We start from the raw sequence: 18,538 nt of genomic DNA, 5'->3' as shown, positions 1-18,538 counted from the left end.
TGCTTTAAGACATGGCTAGCTAGCTAGCGGCTAGCGTCCAGCCGCAGTCGGCAGTGTTTTAGCTACTTCTAAATCACTAATCCTCGCCTCCATGGCGACAAAGTACGTTTCTTACAAGTACCATTATCACTGCAGGACGAGGAATAGCTAAACATGCTTCACTACACACCGTAGCTCACCGGCGTCACAATGTAAACAAACGCCATGAGTGGATCTACACCTGACATCCACTGTAATGATACCAAGACAGGAGCGTATCTAGTCGATACTACTATGATTACCGTATTTTTCGGAGTATAAGTCGCACCGGAGTATAAGTCGCACCTGCCAAAAATGCATAATAAAAAAGGAAAAAAACATACTGTATATAAGTCGCACAGGAGCCCGGCCAAACTATGAAAAAAACTGCGACTTATAGCATACTTGCCAACCTTGAGACCTCCGATTTCGGGAGGTGGGGGGTGTGGTCGGTGTGGGGCGGGGGCGTTTTTGGGGGCGTGGCTAAGAGGGTAGGAGTATATTTACAGCTAGAATTCACCAAGTCAAGTATTTCATATATATATATATATACTGTATATATATATATATACTGTATACATATATATATATATAGTAATATATATATATATATATATATATATATATATATATATATATATATATATATATATATATATATATATATATATATATATATATATACATACAGGTAAAAGCCAGTAAATTAGAATATTTTGAAAAACTTGATTTATTTCAGTAATTGCATTCAAAAGGTGTAACTTGTACATTATATTTATTCATTGCACACAGACTGATGCATTCAAATGTTTATTTCATTTAATTTTGATGATTTGAAGTGGCAACAAATGAAAATCCAAAATTCCGTGTGTCACAAAATTAGAATATTACTTAAGGCTAATACAAAAAAGGGATTTTTAGAAATGTTGGCCAACTGAAAAGTATGAAAATGAAAAATATGAGCATGTACAATACTCAATACTTGGTTGGAGCTCCTTTTGCCTCAATTACTGCGTTAATGCGGCGTGGCATGGAGTCGATGAGTTTCTGGCACTGCTCAGGTGTTATGAGAGCCCAGGTTGCTCTGATAGTGGCCTTCAACTCTTCTGCGTTTTTGGGTCTGGCATTCTGCATCTTCCTTTTCACAATACCCCACAGATTTTCTATGGGGCTAAGGTCAGGGGAGTTGGCGGGCCAATTTAGAACAGAAATACCATGGTCCGTAAACCAGGCACGGGTAGATTTTGCGCTGTGTGCAGGCGCCAAGTCCTGTTGGAACTTGAAATCTCCATCTCCATAGAGCAGGTCAGCAGCAGGAAGCATGAAGTGCTCTAAAACTTGCTGGTAGACGGCTGCGTTGACCCTGGATCTCAGGAAACAGAGTGGACCGACACCAGCAGATGACATGGCACCCCAAACCATCACTGATGGTGGAAACTTTACACTAGACTTCAGGCAACGTGGATCCTGTGCCTCTCCTGTCTTCCTCCAGACTCTGGGACCTCGATTTCCAAAGGAAATGCAAAATTTGCATGGTTGGGTGATGGTTTGGGGTTAACGCAGTAATTGAGGCAAAAGGAGCTCCAACCAAGTATTGAGTATTGTACATGCTCATATTTTTCATTTTCATACTTTTCAGTTGGCCAACATTTCTAAAAATCCCTTTTTTGTATTAGCCTTAAGTAATATTCTAATTTTGTGACACACGGAATTTTGGATTTTCATTTGTTGCCACTTCAAATCATCAAAATTAAATGAAATAAACATTTGAATGCATCAGTCTGTGTGCAATGAATAAATATAATGTACAAGTTACACCTTTTGAATGCAATTACTGAAATAAATCAAGTTTTTCAAAATATTCTAATTTACTGGCTTTTACCTGTATATATATCAAGAGGGACAGAGACAGCACACAGTGCATGTGGATCACATGTTACCATGGCGAGAAAACATGGAGAGACTGGAATGTAATAGAGTGATCTATGTTTGTCTGTTGCCATCTCCTGGTGAATGTTGGCTATAGCGTACTGTGGTTACTTTTTGGTTGGCCAACGATTTACGTGGTGTTGCGCACCTGACATCAAGTGTGTGAGTCTGTTCTGAAGTCTACAGTAAAGAGACATACTTCATCCCCTCGCCTGTTTATTGCCTCCAACTCAATATATTACAACAACATTGCTCCATGTGGACCTGGAGGGGGCGTGGCATCCAGGTCCACCTGAATTACGGGAGATTTTCGGGAGAAAATGCGTCCCGGGAGGTTTTCAGGAGAGGCGCTGAATTTCGGGAGTCTCCCGGAAAATCCGGGAGGGTTGGCAAGTATGACTTATAGTCCGAAAAATACGGTACATCGATATTTTTTTGTATCACATTTTATTTTGTTTGTTTTTTAAATTTGAGGACATGAGGACTTTGAATATGACCAATGTATGATCCTGTAACTACTTGGTATCGTATTGTTACCCTAATTTGTGGTATCATCCAAAACTAATGTAAAGTATCAAAGAAGAGAAGAATAAGTGATTATTACATTTTAACAGAAGTGTAGATAGAACATGTTAAAACAGAAAATAAGCGGATATTAACAGTAGAATAATAATAATTTTTTACAGTTTGTCCTAAATAATAGAATGATATGTTACTGCATATGTCAGCAGACTAATTAGGGGTCTTTGTTTGTTTACTTACTACTAAAAGACAAGTTGTCTAGTATGTTCACTATTTTATTTAAGGACTAAATTGCAATAATAAACATATGTTTCATGTACCCTAAGATTTTTTTGTTCAAATAAAGCCAATAATGCAATTTTTGGGGTCACATTTAGAAAAGTACCGAAAAGCATCAAAATACATTTTGGTACCAAAATGTTGGTATTGGGACAACACTAGTAGGAATTGTTGCTAGGATGACTCATTGGAGGGCAATAAAGTCTATTCGTGGGCAATGAAGACATGTGGCAGCTGCCTGGGAGGGGGCGGGTCTAACAGGGTGGGGTTTAAGGTGAAGGGGGGGAGGTCGCATGTCATGTTCTAAAAAGAAGCCCATCGCACGGTGGCCAGCATGGACGGCTATAAATAACCTGCCAGTTGGAGCGCAGTTGAAAGGTGGGGACAGCTGAGCGAGTGTGCAGGATTAGTCGGTGTGACGGTGCGACTTCTTCTTCGTCTTCTCTCCTGCCTTTGTTGGACCGGAACCCCTGGAAAGGATCTCCTCCGGCCAGGAAGAATGGCTGTACCGATCAACCCCATGGATGAGCCCAGGATGTACCAGCAGACGCTGCTCCAGGACGGCCTGTGCGACCTCCTGGAGAGAGACAAGCTGGTGGACTGTGTCTTGAAGATCAAAGACAAGGACTTCCCCTGCCACCGCCTGGTCCTGTGCGCCTGCAGCTCTTACTTCCGCTCCATCTTCCTGTCCGACTTGGACGAAAGCAAAAAGAGGGAGATCGTCTTGGAGGACGTGGAACCGGGGGTCATGGGGCTGATACTCAAGTACTTGTACACCTCCAAAATCAACGTGACGGAGCAGAATGTCCAGGACATCTTCGCCGTGGCTAACATGTACCAGATCCCCTCCATCTTCACCGTGTGCGTGTCTTTCCTGCAGAAGCGTCTGACCCTCAGTAACTGCTTGGCCATCTTCAGGCTGGGCTTGATGCTGGACTGTCCCAGGCTGGCCGTGTCCGCCCGAAACTATGCCTGCGAGCGCTTTCAGCTCATCTCCAGGGATGAGGACTTCCTGCAGACGCAGCCCAGCGAGCTGGCGGCCATTCTAGCCAACGACAATCTGAATGTGGAGACAGAGGAGGCCGTGTTTGAGGTGTTAATGAACTGGGTGTCTCGGGACTTGGAGGACAGGGAGAAAGCCTTGCCCGGGTTGCTGGATTGTGTTCGCTTGCGTCTGGTCAGTGAAGACTACCTGAGGGAAAAGGTGGAGAAACACAAACTCATCGCGTCTAACCCAGAGCTGCTGAAGAAGCTCCAGATGGTCAAAGATGCTCAGGCTGGGAAGATGCCTGAGGCAAAACCCAAGAAGGAGAAGAAGAAGGACGCTGGAGCAGACGATGAGGAGGAGGAAGTAGAGGAGAGTCTTCTCCCAAGCATCCTCAATGACACCATGCGCTTTGGTATGTTCGCCCGGGACTTGATCCTGATGGTCAACGACGCGGGGGCGGTGGCTTACGACCCAGCGGGGAACGACTGCTTCATGGCATGCGTGTCCAGTCAAGTTCCCAAAAACCACGTCAGCCTGGTCACTAAAGAGAACCAGATCTTTGCGGCTGGAGGATTGTTCATTGATGAGCAGAACAAGGAGAACCCACTCTGCTCTTACTTCCTGCAGGTGAGTCAGCAAATACACTTCAAAGGGCTTGGTCTTCACCCCGTAGTTGTCCAAGAGACTCTTTGGCGTTAGAAGGTCTCTAATATTTGTCTCCTGTGTCGTCAGTATGACCCGTCAAGCGCTGACTGGCTCGGGATGCCACCGCTGCCGTCTCCCCGCTTCCTGTTCGGAATGGGTGAGGCCGAGAACTCCATCTTTGTGCTGGGAGGACGGGAAGTGAAGGATCAGGAGCACACGCTGGACTCCGTTCTGGTCTACGACAGACAGTGAGTCATCTTCATGCATCAGGTTTGAGAAAGCAGCGTGACAAGAATAAAGTCCATGTGGTTTCTTGCTCGTAGGTCTTTCAAATGGGGCGAGTCGGAGCCAATTCCATACGCGGTGTACGGACATGCCACGGTGTCCCACAAGGACCTGGTTTACGTGATTGGAGGAAAAGGAGAAGACAAGTAAGTATTACAGTATCAGCGCTAAATCTAAACACTTACGTCCTGCCTCTTTCTGAAGGAGCTGCTTGAGCAAGACGTCTGCGTATGACACCAGGAGGTTCGAATGGAAGGAGCTGTCCCCCATGAAGACTGCTCGCTCGCTTTTTGGAGCGACCCTTCACAAGAACAAAATCTACGTGGCAGGAGGAGTCACCGACACGGGCCTGACAGACTCTGTGGAGGTCTACGACATTGCGACCAACAAGTGAGTCCCTCGAAAATCACCTGCGTTACGGACTGAAGGCCTCAGGACGATAAGTCACGTGATGTGTTCCACAGCTGGTCCGACTTTGAGACGTTTCCCCAAGAACGAAGTTCCCTGAGCTTGGTGTCTTTGGGGGGCTTCCTGTACGCCCTGGGAGGCTTTGCCATGATGCCTTTGGAGGACTGCGATGACATGGTTCCCAAAGAGATGAACGACGTCTGGAGGTGGGTGAGACATTACTTGCACGGGAACTTAAAGAACTTTAGGACTTTAGCCTGAAATGTAGACAATTGCAACTCTAAAACTGTAAGTTAGTGGTTTGGATTCCTTGGAGGTTTTTTCTTTGTCTTTCACACACTAACCTGAGTGACTTACTAGCTTAATAGCTGCTTTTCTTTCTAGTCTGTGTGACATGCACGCATTGCCAGAATAATCGGGGTATCTGCACCTTCTCTCTGTGACGGATATGCAATTGTTCACATGGCCAGTTTGAAGGAAAACACTGCAAAAATAGGACCGACACTTACAACACTTATCCGCTATTAGTGTCTCGTTTTCCGGGTAGTTGCTCGTTCCTTCGACCCTAAGTGGTTCCATGAGTAGGTATTGGGACTGCCAAAGCCGACCTGAGGCACCAGAACCTGGGGGACAACTGTCCGTCCCACCCTCGTGGCTAGTTTTAAGGAAAACAATGCACAAATAGGCCCAACACTTGGCCCCTTTGGGTGGCCTGTTATCCCGCCCCTATGGCCAGCTTTAAAGAAAACTGCAAAAATAGGCCTAACACTTACAACACTTAGCCCCTTTTGATGTCTTGTTTGCCGGGTAGCTGCTCGTTCTAACGCCCCTAAGTTGTTCCGGGGTTATGTCCCGGGACTGCTGAAGCCGACTCGAGGGTCCAGAACCCGGGGAACAACTGTCCGTCCCACCCTCGTGGCTAGTTTTAAGGAAAACAATGCACAAATAGGCCCAACACTTGGCCCCTTTGGGTGGCCTGTTATCCGGGTAGCTGCTCGTTCTAACGCCCCTAAGTGGCTCCAGGTTTTATTATTAGGGGAGAGGGTAAGCAACCCTGCCTTCTCCTATGTTAAGCCTTTTTTTCTGGTTCACCAAATCACCTCGGCTTTTTGTCCATTACCTACTGGTACTCCAAGTAGCACTTACTACTGGTACTCTAAATAGGTGACACTTAGAAAACATTCGAGTTCATTTATTCAACAACACTTAGCCGCTATTTGTGTCTCGTTTTCCGGGTAGCTGCTCGTTCTTTCGACCCTATGTGGTTCCGTGAGTAAGTTTCGGAATTGCCAAAGCCGACCCGAGGATCCAGAACCTCTGAGACATCTGTCTGTCCTGTCTCTGTGACTAGTTTTAAGGAAAACAATCTTAAAATAGGCCCAAGACTTAGAACACTTAGCCCATATTTGTGTCTCGTTTGCCGGGTAGCTGCTCATTTTAACGCCCCTAAGTTGTTCCGGGGCCATGTACCGGGACTGTTGAAGTCGACTCGAGGGTTCAGAACCCGTGGGACACCTGTCCGTCCCATCCCGTGGCTAGTTTTGAGGAAAACAATGCACAAATAGGCCGAACACCTTTCGGTGGCCTGTTATCCGGGTAGCAGATCGTTCTCACGCCCCTAAGTGGTTCCGTGAGTAAATCTCGGAACTGCCAAAGCCGACCCGAGGGTCCAGAACCTGGGAGACATCTGTCTGTCCTGTCTCTGTGACTAGTTTTAAGGAAAACAATCTTAAACTAGGCCTAACACTTACAACACTTAGCCCCTTTTGATGTCTCGTTTGCCGGGTAGCTGCTCGTTCTAACGCCCCTAAGTTGTTCCGGTGTTATGTCCCGGGACTGCTGAAGCCGACTCGAGGGTCCAGAACCCGGGGAACACCTGTCCGTCCCACCCTCGTGGCTAGTTTTAAGGAAAACAATGCACAAATAGGCCCAACACTTGGCCCCTTTGGGTGGGCTGTTATCCGGGTAGCTGCTCGTTCTAAGTGGCTCCAGGTTTTTTTTCCTAAGTCTTTTTAGGGAAGAAGGTAAGCAACCTTGCCTTCTCCTATGTTAAGCCTTTTTTCCTGTTTCACCAAATCACCTCGGCTTTTTGTCCATTACCTACTGGTACTCCAAGTAGCACTTACTACTGGTACTCTAAATAGGTGACACTTAGAAAACATTCTAGTTCATATATTCAACAACACTTAGCCGCTATTTGTGTCTCGTTTTCCGGGTAGCTGCTCGTTCTTTCGACCCTAAGTGGTTCCGTGAGTAAGTCTCGGGACTGCCAAAGCCGACCCGAGGGTCCAGAACCTGGGAGACATCTGTCTGTCCTGTCTCTGTGACTAGTTTTAAGGAAAACAATCTTAAAATAGGCCCAAGACTTAGAAGACTTAGCCCATATTTGTGTCCCGTTTGCCGGGTAGCTGCTCGTTCTAACGCCCCTAAGTTGTTCCGGGGCTATGTCCCCCTCGAGGGTCCAGAACCTGGGGGACACCTGTCCGTCCCGCCCCTGTGGCCAGCTTTAAAGAAAACAGTGCAAAAATAGGCCTCACACTTACAACACTTAGCCCCTTTTGATGTCTCGTTTGCCGGGTAGCTGCTCCTTTTAACGCCCCTAAGTGGCTCCAGGTTTCCTGGTGCACCAATTCACCTCGGCTATCCATTACCTACTGGTACTCCAAGTAGCACTTACCACTGGTACTCTAAACAGGTGACACTGGTTCATATATTCTCATATGCAATTATCTCCGATAGAACCAAGAAACTCTTTAAAAGTACTTTTGAGAACTTTGAATGAAAGTTACGACCCACTGGATCTTCCCAGGGCAAGTTTGATGGATCATTGTTTTTGCAGGTACAACGAAGCGGAGAACAAGTGGACCGGAATCCTCCGCGAGATCCAGTACGCTTCGGGAGCAACGGTCCTCGGTGTCCGCCTCAACACGCTGCGACTCAACAAGATGTAACGACGTCGTGCGAGAACATTCAAGTTTTGTTATCAGGACTCTTTCACGTTAAAAGTTGGGACTCGCCAAAGAGTGTCTTTTCGCAACCGAACTGTTGGGATTGTGGACTTCATCAGTCCATGCTCACAGACAGTCTGAGGGGATGGAGCAGGACGGCGCACGGTCCAGAATATTTATGCCAGGTTCAAACACCGATGACATCCATTAAACAGACAAGAAGCAAGGAATTAAACAGAGACAGGATTAAATTTAGCTCAACGAGAAGAAACGTCTGGGCTGTACTCTTGTACAGTCTTCCACCACGCTCTGACGAAAGAGTTGCACGCATCCTCTTTTATTTGGACTTTCCCTGACTACATGGCAACGGCTGTTTCTAAGGGGAGAGGGGGTCGTAAACAGCCGTTGCCCTCGGTCACAAAACAGTTCAAAGAAAAGATGCTTTGTAGATCTCGGGTCAAGACAAGATCTTCCTGTGGATCACAATAGATAAAAAAAACCGACGCCTTCATGTCGCTTCCCATCGTACACAGTGCAGTTTTACAAGCTTTTTGCTTGGTAAGATCAAAGACAGCTTTTGTCTGCTCGCCGGGAACAGATTACAATTATTCTGACAATTTACAGACGAAGAAATGACGATGCCTGATAGTTGAACCAAGGGACTGATTGACGCTTTCATCATGGCAACAATTTCTCGCTTCTTTGGACTTCCAGTCTTTCCGAGTTTTTTGTTCCCTTTATGCACCGCATGAACCTTGATGACTCGTTATAATAAACACAGCACGCAAACATGAATATTTCTCCAGCATTTAATGATGAAATGACAGGCGCTACATGCTAAGTCAGCAACACCATATAAGGGCAGAAGACAGTTGTCATAAATAAGTCATGTGTGGGATTAGAAAGCTAACATTATTATTATTATTATTGTCATTATTAGAAGTAGTAGTCAGCCCTCGTGTTGAAAACAACAACAACATTTATGTCAACAATCAGCAAGTACAGGAATTCAACCACTGACATTTTTTTGCAACATTTTTACCTTTTGAATTTCTGGACTTGAAGGGCAGGTCCACCTTAGCCTTAGCAAGTCGTGCTAATTAAAAGACATCAAATCTGTGCAAAAATGTCCCTTCTCTTTGCTTTACTGCCACTTAGCCCATAAAAATATGATTGAGCGGACATATTTACGTTCTGTACCATATGTTCTCTACTTTTATTACTTGTGCTCAATCCACCTCCACACACTGTATTTACTCAACTGCAGAGAGCAGCAGCCATCTGTTATCGTTGCATTATTACATACTTGCCAACCTTGAGACCTCCAATTTCGGGAGGTGGGGCTGGGGGGCGTGGTTAAGAGGGGAGGAGTATATTGACAGCTAGAATTCACCAAGTCAAGTATTATATATATTATATATATATATTATATATATATATATATATATATATATATATATATATATATATATATATACCGTATTTTCCGCACTATTAGCCGCACCTAAAAACCACAAATTTACTCAAAAGCTGACAGTGCGGCTTATAACCCGGTGCGCTTTATATATGGATTAATATTAAGATTCATTTTCATAAAGTTTCGGTCTCGCAACTACGGTAAACAGCCGCCATCTTTTTTCCCCGTAGAAGAGGAAGTGCTTCTTCTTCTACGCAAGCAACCGCCAAGGTAAGCACCCGCCCCCATAGAACAGGAAGCGCTTCTTCTTCTACTGTAAGCAACCACCCGCCCCCGTAGAAGAAGAAGAAGAAGCGCGCGGATATTACGTTTCATTTCCTTTGTGTGTTTACATCTGTAAAGACCACAAAATGGCTCCTACTAAGCGACAGGTTTCCGGTTCATGAAAAGACGCAATCTCTCCATCCGCACACGGACTACTATTTCACAGCAACTGCCTAAAGACTTTCAAAAAAAGCTGGCTACTTTCCGTGCATATTGTAAAAACAAGATAGCTGAAAAAAAGATCCGGCCAGAGAACATTATCAACATGGACGAGGTTCCACTGACTTTTGATATTCCTGTGAACCGCACTGTGGATACAACGGGAGCACGTACGGTGAATATTCGCACCACAGGGAATGAGAAGTCATCCTTCACTGTGGTTCTAGCTTGCCATGCTAATGGCCAGAAACTTCCACCCATGGTGATATTCAAAAGGAAGACCTTGCCAAAAGAGACCTTTCCAGCCGGCGTCATCATAAAAGCTAACTCGAAGGGATGGATGGATGAAGAAAAGATGAGCGAGTGGTTAAGGTAAGTTTAAGTTTACGCGAAGAGGCCGGATGGCTTTTTTCACGCAGCTCCGTCCATGTTGATATACGACTCCATGCGCGCCCACATCACGCTGGTTTTTAATATATTATTAAAGTTTGACTGACCTATCTGACTGTTTTTTTGACATTCCCTTTAGCGCAGTTAGATGCGGCTTACAACACGGGGCGGCTTATAGGTGGACAAAGTTTTGAAATATGCCGTTCATTGAAGGCGCGGCTTATAACCCAGGGCGGCTTATGGTGCGGAAAATACGGTATATATATATCTACATCCTGAAAATATGCAAACAAAACTGTGTTTAGATAATTGATACTTCAAACTTGCATAAATAAATATTGAGGAATATAACATAACTTGGCTTCTGAGAGCTTCAAAATGTAATGAATAAAATGTTAAAGTTGTTGATAAACAAGCAATTATTTTAATAATTAAATATGGTCATTTTAAATGAATTATTATGATAATTTAAAATTAATTATTTCAAATATGTTTATTTTAATGTATAATTCTATGGCTGAATGTAATAAGGAGTCAGAAAAAATACAAATAAAAATATAATTAATTTTGATGTTTTTAGCGAAATATAGTAAACATGTATATATATTTTTTTTAATTAATATATATATTTATTTTTAGGTAAGATAAACATAATAATACAATTTATCTCTAGTCTGGATGATTTAGTTCTTGTCACCCTGTTGTCCTCCCGTCATGAAAAAAGGCTGTCCTCACCCAGGTCGCATGGAGCTGGAGGCCACGCCCCCTCCAGCTCCGGCTGAAAATCGGGAGTTTTTCGGGAGAATATTGGTCCCGGGAGGTTTTCGGGAGAGGCGCTGAATTTCGGGTGTCTCCCGGAAAATTCGGGAGGGTTGGCAAGTATGCATTATTAGTTGTTTTTTAGTAAAAGCATAGTTTCCAAAATGATGATGGAAGTGATTTATACGACAACATACAAAACCCAAAAGCAGTGAAGTTGTCACGTTGTGTAAATGGTAAATAAAAAGAGAATACAATGATTTGCAAATCCTTATATTCAATTGAATAGACTGCAAAGACAAGATATTTAATGTTGGAACTGGTAAACCTTGTTATTTTTCGCAATTATTAGCTCATTTGGAATTTGATGCCTGCAACATGTTTCAAAAAAGCTGGCACAAGTGGCAAAAACGACTGAGAGAGTTGAGGAATGCTCGTCAAACACTTATTTGGAACATCCCACAGGTGTGCAGGCTAATTGGGAACAGGTGGGTGCCATGATTGGGTATAAAAGCAGCTTCCGTGAAATCAAGGACGGGGCGAGGGTCACCAATTTGTCAACAAATGCCTGAGCAAATTGTTTAAGAACAACATTTCTCAACCAGCAATTGCAAGGAATTTCCGGGATTTCGTCAATATCTTCAAAAAGGTTCAGGGAATCTGGAGAAATCACCGCACGTAAGCGGCAAGGCCCGTGACCTCGGATCCCTCAGGCGGTACCGCATCAAAAAGCGACATCGGTGTGTAAAGGATATCACCGCATGGGCTCAGGAACACTTCCGAAAACCACTATTCGGTAACTACAGTTTGTCGCTACATCTGTAAGTGCAAGTTACCTTTGTCTCCTGCAAGGCTAGACTACTGCCACGCGCTTCTTGTCGGGATCCCCGGCAAGAACGTCCAGAAGCTGCGATACATACAGAATAGTTGCTGCTAGGATCCTGATGAGAGGGCGGAAATACGACCATATCACACCAATTCTCAAATCCCTTCACTGGCTTCCTGTTCCACTCAGGATTGAATACAAAGTCTCCCTACTAACCCACCAGTGCCTCCATGGAAATGCCTCCCTCTACCTCAAAAAACTACACCCCCCCCCCCCAAATCCTCCACACGAGACCTCCGCTCCGGACAGGCTAACCTCCTCCAACCTCCAAGGACAAAGCTACGAACAATGGGAGACCAGGGCTTTCTGCTACGCCGCTCCCAGTCTGTGGAACGCTCTCCCTGACCACCTGAGGGCACCACAGACTGTGGATGCTTTTAAAAAAGGCTTAAAAACCCTTCTTTTTAAAATAGCCTTTTTTTTTTAGACATATGCATACTAGTTCTAGCTATTAGGCTGTTCTATTTTTTTTATTATCTTTTTATTTTATTACACTGTAGCACTTTGATGTTGTTTGCTCAATGTAAAGTGCTTTTTACAAATAAAATCTATTATTATTATTATAATAAGTTAAAACTCTACTATGCAAAGCGAAAGCCATTTATCAACAACACCCAGACACGCCGCCAGCTTCGCTCGACCCGAACTCATCTAAGATGGACTGATGCAAACTGGAAAAGTGTTCTGTGGTCTGACGAGTCCACATTTCAAATTGTTTTTGGAAACTGTGGACAAAGAGGAAGAGAACCATCCGGATTGTTCTTGGCGCAAAGTTCAAAAGCCGGCATCTGTGATGGTATGGGGGTGTATAAGTGCCCAAGACATGGGTAACTTACACATCTGTGAAGGCACCATTAATACAACATATGTTGCCATCCAAGCAGCGTTATCATGGACGCCCCTGCTTATTTCAGCAAGACAATGCCAAGCCACGTGTTACAACAGCGTGGCTTCATAGTGAAAGAGTGCGGGTACTAGACTGGCCTGCCTGTAGTCCAGACCTGTCTCCCATTGAAAATGTGTGGCGCATTATGAAGCCTAAAATAGCACAACGGAGACTGCTGAACAACTTAAGCTGTACATCAAACAAGAATGGGAAATAATTCCACCTAAAAAAGCTTCAAAAATGTGTCTCCTCAGTTCCCAAACCTTTACTGAGTGTTGTTAAAAGGAAAGGCCATGTAACACAGTGGTAAAAATGCCATTAAATTCTAAGTTAATGATTATTTGCAAAAAAAAAAAGTTTCTCAGTGTGAACATGAAATATCTTGTCTTTGCAGTTTATTCAATTGAATATAAGTTGAAAAGGATTTGCAAATCATTTTATTCTCTTTTTATTTACGAATTACACAACGTGCCAACTTCACTGCTTTTGTACAATTATGATAAAGAATAGTTTAGGCAGATTAAGTAGGACATTGTGTTTATTAAAGTGACGTCACTATTTGAGGAAATATTTTAAAATACATTTATAGAGCTTGTAAAAAAAAAGCTTCCGCATAAAATGATTAATATCACACGTTAGCTAAAGTGAACAATTAAAGTGCTGATGGTGATGATAATAATAATAATTGTAATTAAATTCAATGGCTGCTGACACTTTTTACCCACCAAAGTCCCGTTGGAGTCCAAATCATCAGCATGCACAGTCAGGTGGCATAAATGTACATGAAAAACATCGGAATGTGCGATTAAAAATCTTTTAAGTGAGCAGCAGTGTAAAAGTGGGCGTGGCCACCGCGCTGAAAGTGCATCAATCAGTTTTTGTCATAACGATATTCAAACGCTCCCAAACTCGGGACGTGGAATCTATGAGCCAAAAAAATCATAATGTCATTAATACTACTCATTTTTTTTCATAACATCAGAACATTGCGCTCAGAAAAATATACTTTTTTCCCTCCTCCTTGTAAGAATATGACTTTCTCATTGAATTCACATTTTAAAATATGCTGACTTTTTCCTTTTTACACCTTTTTCCTCACATGGCATTACTCATTTGTAGGGATGTCCGATATTGGCTTTTTGCCAATATCCGATATTCCGATATTGTCCAACTCTTTAATTACCGATACCGATATCAACCGATATATACAGTCGTGGAATTAACACATTATTATGCCTAATTTGAACAACCAGGTATGGTGAAGATAAGGTACTTTTAAATTTTTTTAATAAAATAAGATAAATAAATTAAAAACATTTTCTTGAATAAAAAAGAAAGTAAAACAATATAAAAACAGTTACATAGAAACTAGTAATTAATGAAAATGAGTCAAATTAACTGTTAAAGGTTAGTACTATTAGTGGACCAGCAGCACGCACAATCATGTGTGCTTACGGACTGTATCCCTTGCAGACTGTATTGATATATATTGATATATAATGTAGGAACCAGAATATTAATAACAGAAAGAAACAACCCTTTTGTGTGAATGAGTGTGAATGGGGGAGGGAGGTTTTTTTGGGTTGGTGCACTAATTTTAAGTGTATCTTGTGTTTTTTATGTTGATTTAATTAAAAAAAAACAACAACAAAAACGATACCGATAATAAAAAAAACGATACCGATAATTTCCGATATTACATTTTAACGCATCCCTACTAATTTGTCATAACTTTAGCACTTTTTCAGGACTTTTATCAAACAGAACTTCTGGACTTTTTATCGTAAAGTTTTCGTACATAAAATTTGAACCTTTTCTTCACAACATTACATTTTTTTTTTGTCATAATTGGGACTGTTCTCACTTTTCCCATAACATTCATAACACTCTTGACATTTTTCGTATATATTGTAACTTAAAAAGGCTTAGTTGGCCACATGCGTGGACAGCACCTTTAAGCTCTTATTTACAAAATTGTGTACAATACTGAATTGGGGTCTAATGGCCACTTATGTGGACACTTATACTGCCATCTGGTGGTGTCAGAAGAGTATAACATACAATGAAATTTGGGGGGGGGAAAAAAGTGTAAAAATAAGAATTAGCATGTCACTAAACATGAAGTACACATTTGTGTACTTATGGACTAAGTACATCATATCAAAAGATGATTCTTAGTTTTTATTCTAATTAGGGTCCAATAAACCCAAATAGCAAAGAGAAATTAAAAAAGCATGTAAACAAACAGCTTGGGCCTTAAGAGGTTAAGGGTTTTTTCAAATATCGCGTTACAACTTTTCATAAAACTCCGCCTTTTTTTTGTTGTCAATTCTGACTTACTTTCTTGCAACATTTTTGGGTTAGTGCTTTTGAAAACATCAAAGTAGGGACAATACTGCGTCATCTTTGCATCGTAATTTAATAATCTCTAAGGCTTTTCTCCTTCCATGTAGAATTAGTGCAGACCTGTGTGCAGTTCAATAGGTGGCCGCTAGATGGGAGCATTTCTTCGATCTTTAGGATTACATGAAAATAAAAGGTCCAAAATACTACATTATAAGGGTGTAACGGTACGTACATTTGTATTGAACTGTTTCGGTATGGGGGTTTCGGTTCGGTTCGGAGGTGTACCGAACGAGTTTCCACACGAACATATTAAGTAGCTTAGCGCACGTTGTGTAAACAATGCACACCGAGGCACAACACACGGCATGCAAGCAGCGACCGGGCTACGACAACATGAAAAAAACAGAGCTGGAAGACCCTCCTGCCTCGTTAAGATCTCCCGTTTGAGAACACGAAGGCTTCGCGGTGCGATACAACAATGGAGGACGGAGGTTTGCCGACATTGTTCAGCAGCGGTAGGGTATGCTTCTGCCAACACGTCAAACATGCTAACCCATTTGAAGCGTCACCACCCCCAAGTGAACATCGCTTCAACGAAGAGAAAGACGAGCGTCGTGCAAACACAGCATTCAAGCAGCCTCTCCTCGGCGAGTCAGGCAGGGCTAAAGCAATAACAAATGTTTTTATAGCAGCAGATTTAAGACCACATTGCATTAAAAACTAGATTTTGACCCACTGAGACATTGTAATTGCAAGCAGGTCTGCTCTTTCTGCAGATAATGTGGACAAACTGATTTTTCTGGCAAAAAAAACATGAAGATTGAGTGAAAGTCACCAGGGTTAAAGGCTGGTTGGGGGGTGGGGGGGGGGAGTCTTGTCCTTTCGGTCATAACCCAAAGCTCATGACCATAGGTGAGGATGGGAACGTAGCTCGACTGGTAAATTGAGAGCTTTGCCTTCCGGCTCAGCTCCTTCTTCACCACAACGGATCGATACAGCGTCCGCATTACTGAAGACGCCGCACCGATCCGCCTGTCGACCTCACGATCCACTCTTCCCTCACTCGTGAACAAGACTCCGAGGTACTTGAACTCCTCCACTTGGGGCAAGATCTCCTCCCCAACCCGGAGATGGCATTCCACCCTTTTCCGGGCGAGAACCATGGACTCGGACTTGGAGGTGCTGATTCCCATCCCAGTTGCTTCACACTCGGCTACGAACCGATCCAGCGAGAGCTGAAGATCCTGGCCAGATGAAGCCATCAGGACAACATCATCTGCAAAAAGCAGAGACCTAATCCTGCAGCCACTGAACCGGATACCCTCAACGCCCTGACTGCGCCTAGAAATTCTGTCCATAAAAGTTATGAACAGAATCGGTGACAAATGGCAGCCTTGGCGGAGTCCAACCCTCACTGGAAACGGGTCCGATGCGGACCAAGCTCTGACACTGATCATACAGGGAGCGGACCGCCACAATCAGACAGTCCGATACCCCATACTCTCTGAGCACTCCCCACAGGACTTCCCGAGGGACACGGTCGAATGCCTTCTCCAAGTCCACAAAGCACATGTAGACTGGTTGGGCAAACTCCCATGCACCCTCAAGGACCCTGTCGAGAGTATAGAGCTGGTCCACAGTTCCACGACCAGGACGAAAACCACACTGTTCCTTCTGAATCCGAGGTTCGACTATCCGGCGTAGCCTCCTCTCCAGTACACCTGAATAGACCTTACCGGGAAGGCTGAGGAGTGTAATCCCACGATAGTTGGAACACACCCTCCGGTTCCCCTTCTTAAAGAGAGGAACCACCACCCCGGTCTGCCAATTCAGAGGTACCGCCCCCAATGTCCACGCGATGTTGCAGAGTTGTTATCTTATTTAGTTTTTATTTGATGTATGTTGACCACATGAACCCTGGCAATGGAGCCTGTGTGTATATGTATGTTATTGTTATGCTTTGCATTCATGACTGCCTGCTGTTGCACTGATCAGCCTCATGGTGGCTCACTTCCATCACACACACAGCTATTTCTATTTTGGGGCAGAATTATTATAGTGTTCCCAATGTTAAAAGGATAAAGCCATTGTTTACAAATTTGGTAAATAAATAACCAAAAAATTTATATTTTGTTGTTTTCTTACTGTACCGAAAATGAACCGAACCGTGACCTCTAAACCGAGGTACGTACCGAACCGAAATTTTTGTGCACCGTTACACCCTTACTACATTAGTAACATCCGCATGGAATAAAGCGTTTTTTTTAAATCGATCTATTGAGGATGAATTAGAATCATACTTGCCAACCCTCCCGGATTTTCCGGGAGACTCCCGAAATTCAGCACGTCTCCCGAAAACCTCCCGGGACAAATTTTCTCCCGAAAATCTCCCGAAATTCAGGCGGAGCTGGAGGCCACGCCCCCTCCAGCTCCATGCGGACCTGAGTGACGTGTTGACAGCCTGTTCACACGTCCGCTTTCCCACAATATAAACAGCTAATGATCGAGGGCGAGTTCTTGGTTTCTTATGTGGGTTTATTGTTAGGCAGTTTCATTAACGTCCTCCCAGCGCGGTAACACACAACAACAGCAGTCAAGTTTTGTCTACTGTAAAGCAGTTCGTCTGCCGTAAACAGCAATGTTGTGACACTTGTAAACAGGACAATACTGCCATCTACTGTACATGCATATGTGACCCACGCATAATGTGTCACGTTTTTGTGTTGATTTATTTATTTTATTTGGTGGTTTGAATTCGTTTTTGGAGCTGTCATTACACATTTATCAGTATTCACATTGGTCAGTAGGGGGCAGTAGGGCGTTTCTTCCCAATTGAATGCTATCACCTGCAGACCGGAAGTGTCTTGTCATTCTGATGAGCGCGACCAGGCTGTGAACAATTGAAACGTCCTGTGTGCTTTTTCCTCCTGTATAACAGGTTAGTTTTGGTGAATCAACTCACTGGATAATATCCATGTGATCTTTATAAGTTTAAGTACACATTCTGATGGTGGAGCCTAACTCTAAAGTGTTTGTGAGTTGTAGTTTGTATTTGTGAATGAATCCAGTGCACAGCTGCAGTAATCAATAAAAAAAAGGTGACGTGAGTGCGCAATGTTTATATAGGAACTTCTGATCCTAATTCAGACTCCCAAATTAGAGCTCCCATTTTCTTATTGATTTTATAATGTATATTTTTATAATGTGTGTGTTCTGAAAAAGTGATAAAGAATATAACAAGGATGGACAATTCAACCCTTAACTCAACAATGAGTAGATGAGTGTTATGTGTGTGTATACGTGTAAATAAATGAACACTGAAATTCAAATATTTCTTTTATTTATATAT

General features: G+C 43.3%; 1 protein-coding gene across 1 annotated transcript; it reads left to right on the top strand.

The window, feature by feature from the left end:
* The first annotated feature begins 3,136 nt into the window (after positions 1–3,136).
* klhl40b (kelch-like family member 40b) lies at positions 3,137–9,137 on the top strand. The gene is made up of 6 exons (XM_061964905.1): positions 3,137–4,363; positions 4,469–4,629; positions 4,705–4,812; positions 4,871–5,056; positions 5,131–5,280; positions 7,914–9,137. Exons 1-6 carry the CDS (start codon positions 3,248–3,250, stop codon positions 8,023–8,025), a joined length of 1,833 nt encoding a protein of 610 aa, XP_061820889.1. The 5' UTR covers positions 3,137–3,247; the 3' UTR covers positions 8,026–9,137.
* Positions 9,138–18,538: the final 9,401 nt, after the last annotated feature.

This window comes from Nerophis lumbriciformis, linkage group LG07 (genome assembly GCF_033978685.3).
Source record: "Nerophis lumbriciformis linkage group LG07, RoL_Nlum_v2.1, whole genome shotgun sequence".
Lineage (NCBI taxonomy): Eukaryota > Metazoa > Chordata > Actinopteri > Syngnathiformes > Syngnathidae > Nerophis > Nerophis lumbriciformis.
Note: the sequence above shows the minus strand (reverse complement) of the source record. Positions and strands in the feature narration are given on the sequence as shown.